This window comes from Cucurbita pepo, chromosome 2 (genome assembly GCF_057944985.1).
Source record: "Cucurbita pepo subsp. pepo isolate OVF chromosome 2, ASM5794498v1, whole genome shotgun sequence".
Lineage (NCBI taxonomy): Eukaryota > Viridiplantae > Streptophyta > Magnoliopsida > Cucurbitales > Cucurbitaceae > Cucurbita > Cucurbita pepo.
Window position 1 is genome coordinate 6,545,211 of NC_141799.1, and position 10,022 is coordinate 6,555,232.

General features: G+C 36.6%; 1 protein-coding gene across 2 annotated transcripts; it reads left to right on the top strand.

The window, feature by feature from the left end:
- Window positions 1-9,492, top strand: LOC111788051 (PH, RCC1 and FYVE domains-containing protein 1). 2 transcript variants are annotated; one of them, XM_023668195.2, is made up of 9 exons: window positions 1-489; window positions 1,222-1,308; window positions 4,224-4,313; window positions 4,427-4,513; window positions 4,613-4,732; window positions 5,357-7,435; window positions 7,567-7,713; window positions 8,104-8,672; window positions 9,084-9,492. In XM_023668195.2, the coding sequence occupies exons 1-9, from the start codon at window positions 442-444 to the stop codon at window positions 9,202-9,204; spliced, it is 3,348 nt and encodes a 1,115-aa protein (XP_023523963.2). In that variant the 5' UTR covers window positions 1-441; the 3' UTR covers window positions 9,205-9,492. The 2 variants fall into 2 exon arrangements, with proteins under 2 accessions (XP_023523963.2, XP_023523964.2); XM_023668196.2 differs by lacking the exons at window positions 1-489; window positions 1,222-1,308; window positions 4,224-4,313 and having other exon boundaries at window positions 5,362-7,435.
- The last annotated feature ends 530 nt before the right edge of the window (window positions 9,493-10,022 follow it).

Here is a 10,022-nt window from a genome sequence, read left to right on the forward strand (position 1 = left end):
TTTTCTTTTTTTTTTTGACAAACTTCAGACTCAGATTCTCTCTCTTTTTTCTCTCTCCTCCGTCCGGGACTCCATCGTCGGCACGTTTTCCGTCGACTAATCTCTTTTCTCCCCTATCATTCTGGCGGCTTGCCGTTGAACTTCTTCTTTTTTTCGGTAGACTCTCTGTTTCTTGGCCGGAGACTTGGAGTAGAGGTCTTGCGGTTTGGTTTTTTAGTTACTTGGAATGGAGGTGCTGGGGTTTTGCTATTGCAGGTGATTGATAGATCTTAGAAGCTTTGGAGGATGGGAGAAATGGTGGTTTTCTTGAGAGAGATGGTTTGGTGTGTGTTGTAATGGTCGATGTTCGTGTATGGATGAGTTAGTCGGTGTAGATGATGACCGGACCTCAGGCTACTTTTCGGCGAGGGTGGTGGCTGTTCGGTGAATTTCTCACATTGAATGGCAGATCTTGTTAGCTACGGGAATGCCAACCGTGACATTGAGCAGGTCTTGATTCTTAATCCTCTGTTTCAACATTATTGTGGAAACACAGTCTGTTGTTTTGCTTTGAATTCTTTTTTCCTTTTTTGTTTCTCTTTTTGAAGCTGGCTGGTTTACTGTTCAAATTCTAGGGGAATTTTACCTTCTAATTTGGTTCGTAACTGATGTTATCCGTTACTACTTAGTATACCTCTTTTTTGAGCCAAATTATTTTCCTAGTGCAATGCGAGTTTTTCGTAAGCATTTCCTGCAAATGTGCACTTGTGGTGACTACACGGTGGATTTGGGATCCTCTATATAGAATTTTTTTCCTCATTATGTCCTTCCTTTTATGTCTTTCGAGTCATACCAATATGGGAAGGGAAAAAGTTACAGAATATAAGTTAATTGGAAATAATTCAAGCGGCCCTGTTTCTTTAATGCTTCGTTATCAATTGAGAAAGTACAGAAAGGAAAATAGGTTATCCGCTGTGTTTGATAGTCGATTAATGATTAGATGAACTTATACTGGTAACTTCGTATGTTATGAAAATCTCTTGTTTTCCGCAATGCCAATGCAATCTCCTTCCAGTTGATGATTTTCGGTGAAAGAACTGTGTAAAATTTAATCATTTTCTTGAGTATTGGGGCTCACATTTTAGTTTATTTTGGTAATGGACAACATGTATAATTTTACTAACCTTGAATCACTTTTTATTCCATACTTCTATAATTTTGAAAGGTCTAATATCTTTGCAGGCACTAATTGCTTTGAAGAAGGGTTCTCAACTCCTCAAGTATGGTCGTAAAGGGAAACCAAAATTTTGTCCATTTAGACTTTCTAATGTGAGTTTGATTTAACTATTATTATGATTTCTTAAACATTTTGTTATTGGCATTTATTTCCTGCCATTCTTATTTCCTGGTAGACTAGGCAGTTACAAATTGGAATAGTTGGAGATATTTATGACTTTATAGTCTCAATGACAACACAAGTGAAGTCTAGGCCAACATGAACATAGTTTAGTAGTTAAAGCATCTACTCGTTCAAAAAAAAAAAAAAAAAAGAGAGAGTCCATACCTGATGATGAAGTTGATATTGAAAAGAAAAATCAGAAACTTATGCAAAGCTCAAATTCCTACCCTCCATCTCCCTCAAGAGAGAGAGGAAGGAAGAGGAAGGGTATTATTGAGTGCTCTTACATCATGCATTCATGTTAGTGATTATCATCTTATGTGATATGCTAAGACGCAAATGCTTGTATGGTGAGTGTATTATTTTATATTTTTATGTTTTTTAAAATTACATTTTTAGCTGCTTTTACTATATATACCAGTTTAGTTTTTCTAATTTAATAGTTCAATAATTGTCTCTATATTTCTTTTCAAGCTTTTATCGGTAGGGGTTGATAAAACTAGTATGATAAACTATTTGTAGGTGTGACAAATAAATTCATGATGTTACATTTTTTTTTTAATGATTTGGGGTTTGACAAGTTAACTAATTGAAAATTTTGACTCAAGATCAAGTTTTAATCTTAAAGCACTAATTTGATTGAAAATTATCAAGGGTTCTAGGGTTAATCTCAATTTGGAACATAATCAATAATTGAGTTTTCATTCATTTTCTAAATAATTTTTTTATAGTATACAATTCAGGTAAGGTGGTGAGAATTCAAATGTAACAACAAGGGAGATCACTAATAATAACTTGATTAGTTGAGTTATGCTCAAGTTGGCCTCTAATGATTTAGACATTTGATAAAAACTTTAATCTAATAATGAATGCTACTGAAACTTACAGAGCATAGGGCTCAAATTAATTATTCATTTTTTTTGGAAATCATAATAAAAAAAGTCAAAACACACACTTAAAACATATGTTAACCTTTATGTTTCTACAACTTCACCTTCTAATCATGTGGAAGTCTTGTTGTGTTAGAACAAACTAGGTTATGCATTTTTTCATATGAATGCTAATAGATATTTAGTTCTAATATTTCTGACCTGTGTGCTGATGAGTAAGTCAACTTTAGTTTCATCAAATTGAAACATACATTTAGGTAAATGATATTTTAATTTAATCCTCAACCAAGTTAGATATTTGGCTATAAACAAACCAATAAATCATTGAGATCTAACCAACGAACCACCTGGAATAAACTTAATATATATTCAATCCCATCTACATAAAACCTAAATCCATCCACAAAACCAAGCGGTTAAAAGATATCAATGCAACAATGCAACAACTACCAGTAATGTTGAGTGAGAAACAACCTGGATCATCAGCTCAGTCCCTAAGTAATCATTCCCCAATCCACAATAGTGTCCAAGTTTAGGTCTAAATCTCCTAAAGATATCAACTCAACTAGTGAAGTGTCATTTTTACCAATTGTTCAAGTTCAAATTTTAATTTGACACTATTAAAAATTTAAATTATTGCTCTTATTATATTTGGGATAATAAAGAAGGGCACGAGAAAGACCCAACTTCAAAGGAGTTACATTAAACTTCTCCTTTGGACCTAAGAGATGTAAAGCTGTAAGAATGATAAAAGAAGATTCAATTTACACCAAGAAAGAGCAAGGAAAAGAACTTTGTCAAAGAAAATCGAATAGAATCTTTCATTGGATCTTGATTTCTCTCAAGCCAAACCGACGACAAAAAGGCACAAACTAAGTTCTTCCAATGGATCTCTTTCGTGTCATTGAAAGGATGGCCCAAGAGGATAGTTCTCAGAGGATTATAAGGATCATCTGGGAGGGCCACCAACCAGCTCCAAGTTGTCATCATGTTTATTAAAAATTAATTTGACTAACTAAACTAACTATAAATATAAATAATGATTCTTTTCCTAATTTTTATCATTCCTTCTTTATCTATAGTCACTTGATAGTTGATACTAGTTTATACAATGCCCAAGCAAATTCTATTGACAAACTTGTGCTTGGAAGCAAGCGTAAAGATCAAGGATAAGTTTTGTTGATTTAGCATGGCTGAAGTTGTCATAGATTTAACGAAGGAACGTTCATGTAGTAAATCGTAGTTAGCCACGCTTCAAGATTGTTGGTTGGAGGAGTTAAATATTTTCATGGAAGTTTCTCTTATGAAACTACCTTGAGATTTCATGAAAATCCTCTTCCCTTGGATGTTTTTTGTATGGGAAGGAGAGATGAACACTGAGCATTTGGAGGAGTATGGAAGGGTTGACATTTAAAAATGGTGAATTGGTAGGCGTGAGAGGGGTTTTGGAGGGTAATGCCTAACATTTGGAGGAGTATGGAAGTCTGGAAATATTAAAGAAGGGTGGTTTCCCTAGCAATAGTTGGTCAGCAGGGGTTTTCCCAAGAAAACTAGTGAATCTGCAGCTTGGTAGGTTGAATTTTGAAGAAGACGATTTGTTGAAAAGTGTAGGACGCAAAAGAATTAGAAGGGGAAGCAAAACACAAAACAAATAGTAACCAAAATATGTGCTATAGAAGCAATAAGTAAGTGGCCTCATTGGAACATTTAAAAGATATTTCCTTCAATTTCTTTCATTTTTTAAATGGATATGTGATAACAGAAGATGTATGCATAGCATGTGGGGCCCACTTGGGATTGTTTGTTTTAGTATATAATCTGATTGTTTATTGGAGCCAGTCTGTATGGAGAACAGGCACTCAATGTCTGATTTTATGCTCATATGTGTTAGCCTTTCCACGACTCATATGACTTCTATGTCACATTCATAGATTTTCAATGAATTGAAATTGCAGGATGAATCATCTTTAATTTGGATTTCAACTACTGGTGAAAAGAGTTTGAAGTTTGCTTCTGTATCGAGAATTATTCCTGGACAAAGAACTGTAAGATCTATGAAATTTTTAGTCTGTTTTACTTTCCTGATAATTGTCACCCTTTATATGATTTTTTGACGATATTGATCAAAGTTGATATGTGTGTACTTCAATTGTGTTAGGCCGTGTTCCATCGATATCTACGACCTGAGAAGGATTATTTATCATTTTCTCTGATTTACAACAATGGAAAACGATCTCTTGATCTGGTTGGTGATGAACAATCTTATTGTTTGTAGTTAAGAAGTCATTTTTCTATTTTTTTTCTCCACCTTTAAAAGTAATTGGAACATGTTCTGACTTTCCAGATTTGTAAGGATAAAGTCGAGGCTGAAATTTGGATAGCGGGCTTGAAAGCATTAATAGGTTCTGGTGACGGTGGGCGTTCCAAAATTGATGGATGGAATGACGGGGGCCTCTATCAAGATGTAATCTGCCTACTTGAAATTGTTTAATTGTTAAACATGCATGCTCTAAGTGTTCAATAATTTTAAACAATTTGCACATTTTAGTTGGGAAAAGCTCATGGAGACTATCATGATTGACTCTCTGATTACAAATCTACTCCTATACTAATGATGAATGAAAGCTTTCATTGTTCTTTTATGTATGGAAGATAAGTTGTCATTTAATAGGAGTGTAGTACTGTTGTTATGTGAGTGGGTTTGGGATGTTGTCTAAAATTTACTGCATTTGTTTCTGAGTACTAAAAAACCAATGAGCTGGGATGTTTTTTAAAGCTTTGGTCATAACCTGAAAAATCCAAGGAACTTTTGCAATCCATAATTGTTGCCCTTCTCATGTTTGCGAGATGTTAATTATTTTTAATGCAATTGAGATTTATGTCACTGAACCATTGGGTCTAGGATGTTTGCCTAAGTGTATTGCATTTTTATAACTGAATGCAAGATTGTGCTTGCTGTCATTTCTCTTGCTGTTAGCTTCAGAATTTCAGGTGCTCTAGTTTCTTTTAGATGTATGCTTATGCCATAAAAAGTCATTACAAATTTCTCTTGTTTATTCCTTTATCAATGCTCTTGAATTTATTTCAGGACAGCAGTGACTTAACTTCAAGTAGCCCAAGTGACAGCTCCAATAGTGTCACTAGAGATATTAGTTCTCCTGAGGTCTGTGTTAATTTTAGTCCAAATAAATCTCCAACGAGTGTTAGGTCCGAGAACTCTACAAGGTCACATGTGCCTTTGAACCAGACAAATATGCAAGCAAAAGGAACTAGTTCAGATATTTTTCGAGTTAGTGTTTCAAGTGCTCCTAGCTCCTCCAGTCATGGCTCTACACCAGATGACTGTGATGCTCTAGGAGATATATACGTATGGGGTGAGGTTATTAATGATAATTTGATGAAGCCTGGGGCTGATAGAGCTGTTAACGTGAGCTCAAGGACAGATGTGCTACTTCCGAAGCCACTAGAGTCCAATATTGTTCTAGATGCACAACATATAGCCTGTGGAGTCTGGCATTCTGCCATTGTCACGAGACAGGGGGAGGTCTTTACTTGGGGTGAGGAATCTGGAGGAAGGCTTGGCCTTGGAATGGGGAAGGATGTAACACAACCTCGTCTTGTTGAAGCATTGGCAGCAACTACAATTGATCTTGTAGCATGCGGAGAGTTCCATACTTGTGCTGTTACAATGGATGGGGAACTTTATACATGGGGTGATGGTGTACATAATGCCGGGCTTCTTGGGAATGGAACTAATGTCAGCCATTGGGTGCCAAAGAGAATCTCAGGTATCCTTGAGGGGCTTCAGGTTGCAACTGTAGCATGTGGTCCGTGGCATACTGCATTGCTCACATCTATGGGGCAACTATTCACATTTGGAGATGGTACTTTTGGGGTTTTGGGTCATGGTGACAAAAAAAGCATTTCATATCCGAGAGAAGTAGAGTCTTTATCAGGCTTGAGGACAATTGCTGTTGCATGTGGAGTGTGGCATACTGCTGCTGTGGTAGAAGTTATTATGACACAATCTAGTGCAACTGTCTCATCAGGTAAATTGTTTACATGGGGTGATGGGGACAAGAATCGTTTAGGACATGGAGACAAGGAACCCCGGCTTAAACCTACATGTGTTCCATCACTAATTGACTACAATTTTCATAAAATTGCTTGTGGGCACAGCATAACTGTTGGATTGACAACATCAGGACAAGTTTTCACGGTTGGAAGTTCAGTTTATGGTCAGCTTGGAAATCCCCATGCTGATGGGAAGCAACCATGCTTGGTGGAAGACAAGCTTTTCAGGGAGTTTGCTGAAGAGGTTGCTTGTGGTGCATATCATGTTATGGTACTTACCTCCAAAAATGAAGTTTATACATGGGGAAAGGGTGCAAATGGGAGGTTAGGCCATGGAGATGTTGAGGATCGGAAATCACCAACTTTGGTTGAAGCTTTGAAGGATAAGCATGTTAAAATCATTGCTTGTGGTTCTAACTACTCCGCAGCTATCTGTCTTCATAAATCATTATCAGGTACAGAGCAGTCACAATGCTCTGCTTGTAGACAGGCATTTGGTTTCACAAGGAAAAGGCACAATTGTTACAATTGTGGGCTTGTGCACTGCCACTCGTGTAGTTCCAAAAAAGCATTAAGAGCTGCACTGGCTCCTACTCCTAGGAAACCTTATCGCGTATGTGATTCTTGTTTTTCCAAATTGATTAAGGCATCAGAATCTGGAGTTAATTACCGGAAGAACGCTGTACCTCGCCCATCAGGTGAGAACAAGGACAAGGTGGACAAGAGTGACGCAAGACCTAAAGCAGCACTTTCCAATATGGATCTGATAAAACAACTAGATAGCAAAGCAGCCAAGCAAGGGAAGAGAACGGATACATTCTCTGTTGTTCGCCCCACTCAAGCACATACTCTTCTGCAACTCAAAGACGGTCCAAACGCTGCTGATATTCGGCGACTAGCTCCCAAGCCAATTCCTATGGCTAATGGAGTAAATTCCAGATCTATGTCACCTTCGTCAAGGAGATCTAGTCCACCAAGGTCTGCTACACCTGTCCCTACAGCATCAGGACTTTCCTTCTCCAAAGGTATAGCTGATAGCTTGAAGAAAACAAACGAACTTTTAAATCAAGAGGTTCTCATGCTGCGTGCACAGGTAATGACCTGATTCCTTGTATTGCCAGTTTCCTTTCACTTCAAATTGTAAAACGGTAAGGATGCATAGGTTGCTATAGTTAAATCTGTACGGCACTAAATTATGTTGTTTATCTTTCTCTAAACCTTTAGGTTGAGAGCCTAAGAAAGAGATGTGAACTTCAAGAGTTACAACTTCAGAAGTCGGAGAAGAAAGCACAAGAAGCTATTGCCTTGGCTACAGAGGAATCTGCTAAATCCAAAGCGGCAAAAGAAGTTATTACATCACTAACTGCTCAGGTTTGTCTCAGATATGCAGTCAATATCTTTAGTGTTCGAGTATCACATCTCTATGCTTTGTCATTATTATATTTTCATGAAGCATGATGGTCTATTTTGACCTTTACTGTTATGTATGAACTGTTCCAAAAATGGCATCTTGATATTGTATGTATGAGTATGCTTTGCCTTGCAATTTTTTTTTTTCTGAATCCTTAAAATGCTGAGACTAGGTTCCTTTAGATGGCTGATTTTGCAATAAAACTAGTTCTGCTCTCTCATTTTTCGTCTTTCAAACTGGTACACTCCAATCGTTGATCATTATTTTGCTTAGAGATGTTCTATGCAAACTAAACATCTTTACATTGACTGACTGTAATTCTCATCAAGTTCTACTAATACTATTTCCAGATTAAAGATATGGCCGAAAGATTACCCGATGGAGTAAAAATGAGCCTTCCTGGAAGTAACGACTCTGAAAACATGAGACCCTTCTATCTTCCAAATGGTATGGATCAAAATGGTGCACGCCATTTGGCTTCCAATGGAGAGCGTCAATCAGAATCTGATTCACACAGCTCTGTGTCTTTGGCTTCTTCAATGGCAACTGACTATTCCTTAAGTAATGGATTTCAAGGTACACCTAATTCATGTGGAGAATTCCCTGCAAGTAATGAAAATAACTCATCCATGGAGCTCGGGCAATTTACCTCTGATGGAATGGACGACGATTCAGATGTTAGACTGTCTTATGGTCATAGAGGGGTTTGGGAAAGCCGCAGCAGCAGCATGTCGGAGGGAGCAAATAGCTCGGGTCCTTTACTAGATAGTGAGAGTAACACGAGATCTAGAAGTTCTGCGTTGCCAAGTAATGACAATCAAGTTGAAGCTGAATGGATTGAACAATATGAACCTGGCGTCTATATAACTTTGATGGCACTTCGTGATGGAACTAGAGATCTTAAACGAGTTCGCTTCAGGTAAATAAAGTTTCCATAAGCTTATCTTATTTTGGAAAGTGTGTTTGTTTTCTCCTCATTTCTTTACCATGAGTTTCCTCTTTCTTAAGTAAACATTTGAATTGTTTATAAAATTATAAAAACAAAAACTTCATTCTTGATTTTGAAAACATTTGTGAAAAGTTTGATAGGGAAAAAGAAAAAAAAAAAAAAAAAAAGAAATCCATATGGGTAGAATTAGTGTTTATAAGTTTACTTTTAAAATCAAATGGGGAAAATTGTTATGAATGAAGGTTAAAATTTTCCAAATGTGCTCGACGTATCTGTTGCCACACAATGGTCTGTTTTGTAATGGCTTAGTTTGATCTGAGATGCATCCTTAATTGCTGAAACTAACTAATTTGTTTATGGCTGATGCAAATCCATATGCAGCCGAAGACGATTTGGGGAGCACCAAGCAGAGAGTTGGTGGTCAGAAAACCGCGACAAAGTTTACGAGAAATATAATGTTCGTGGAGCTGAAAAATCCTCAATTTCTTCAAATCCGGCATGAAAGGCAGAGGAAGATGCAATTGAAAGGGGATTTGGGTCTTAGATGTTGTGGGTTGATGAGCAGATGGGGGAGAATTAGGTATAAGGAAAGTGGTCAACTTTCAGTCATTTCATTGTTCTGTCAGTTTCTTCGTTGTTTCACCTCCTTTGATGAGCAGATGGGGGAGAATTATTCTCTCTCTTTCAATTAATTTATGGGTGGTTGTGCCCATTTTCATATATGTTTTACTACTTGTAGTGTATATAACATGACTAGCGAGTTAAGGGGCAGAGGAAGAAAGTTTTTGTTCGTGTTTGTGTTGATATACATACAGGGACAAAGCTTTTGCCAGCAGTCTCATTAAACACACCTATGGGAGTTACGGCTAAGGGTTTAAATTTTGATGATTTCACAATATCATAAATGTTTTAAGAAAACAGTTTATAAATGATTTAAAATTATAAATAAACATCTCAGACAAGTTAAATTTCTTAAATGACATGTTTTAAAGCTTAGTGATCCATTTACATTAAAAGTTTAAAATCTTTAAACATGGTTCAAGAATTAAATAGACACAAGCTACACAAATTTGAGAGGTGAGGAATCAAATTTGTAATTTATTTGAGAGTTGAGGAATCAAATTTGTAATTTATTTGAGAGTTGAGGAATCAAATTTGTAATTTATTTGAGAGTTGAGGAATCAAATTTGTAATTTATTTGAGAGTTGAGGAATCAAATTTGTAATTTAACCACATTTCTCTGGTATGGTCTTGGGTGTGTCTTTCTCTTTGATCCACAACTGTTGAAACCTAGATTGCAAGACCCAATTTGACTCAAAA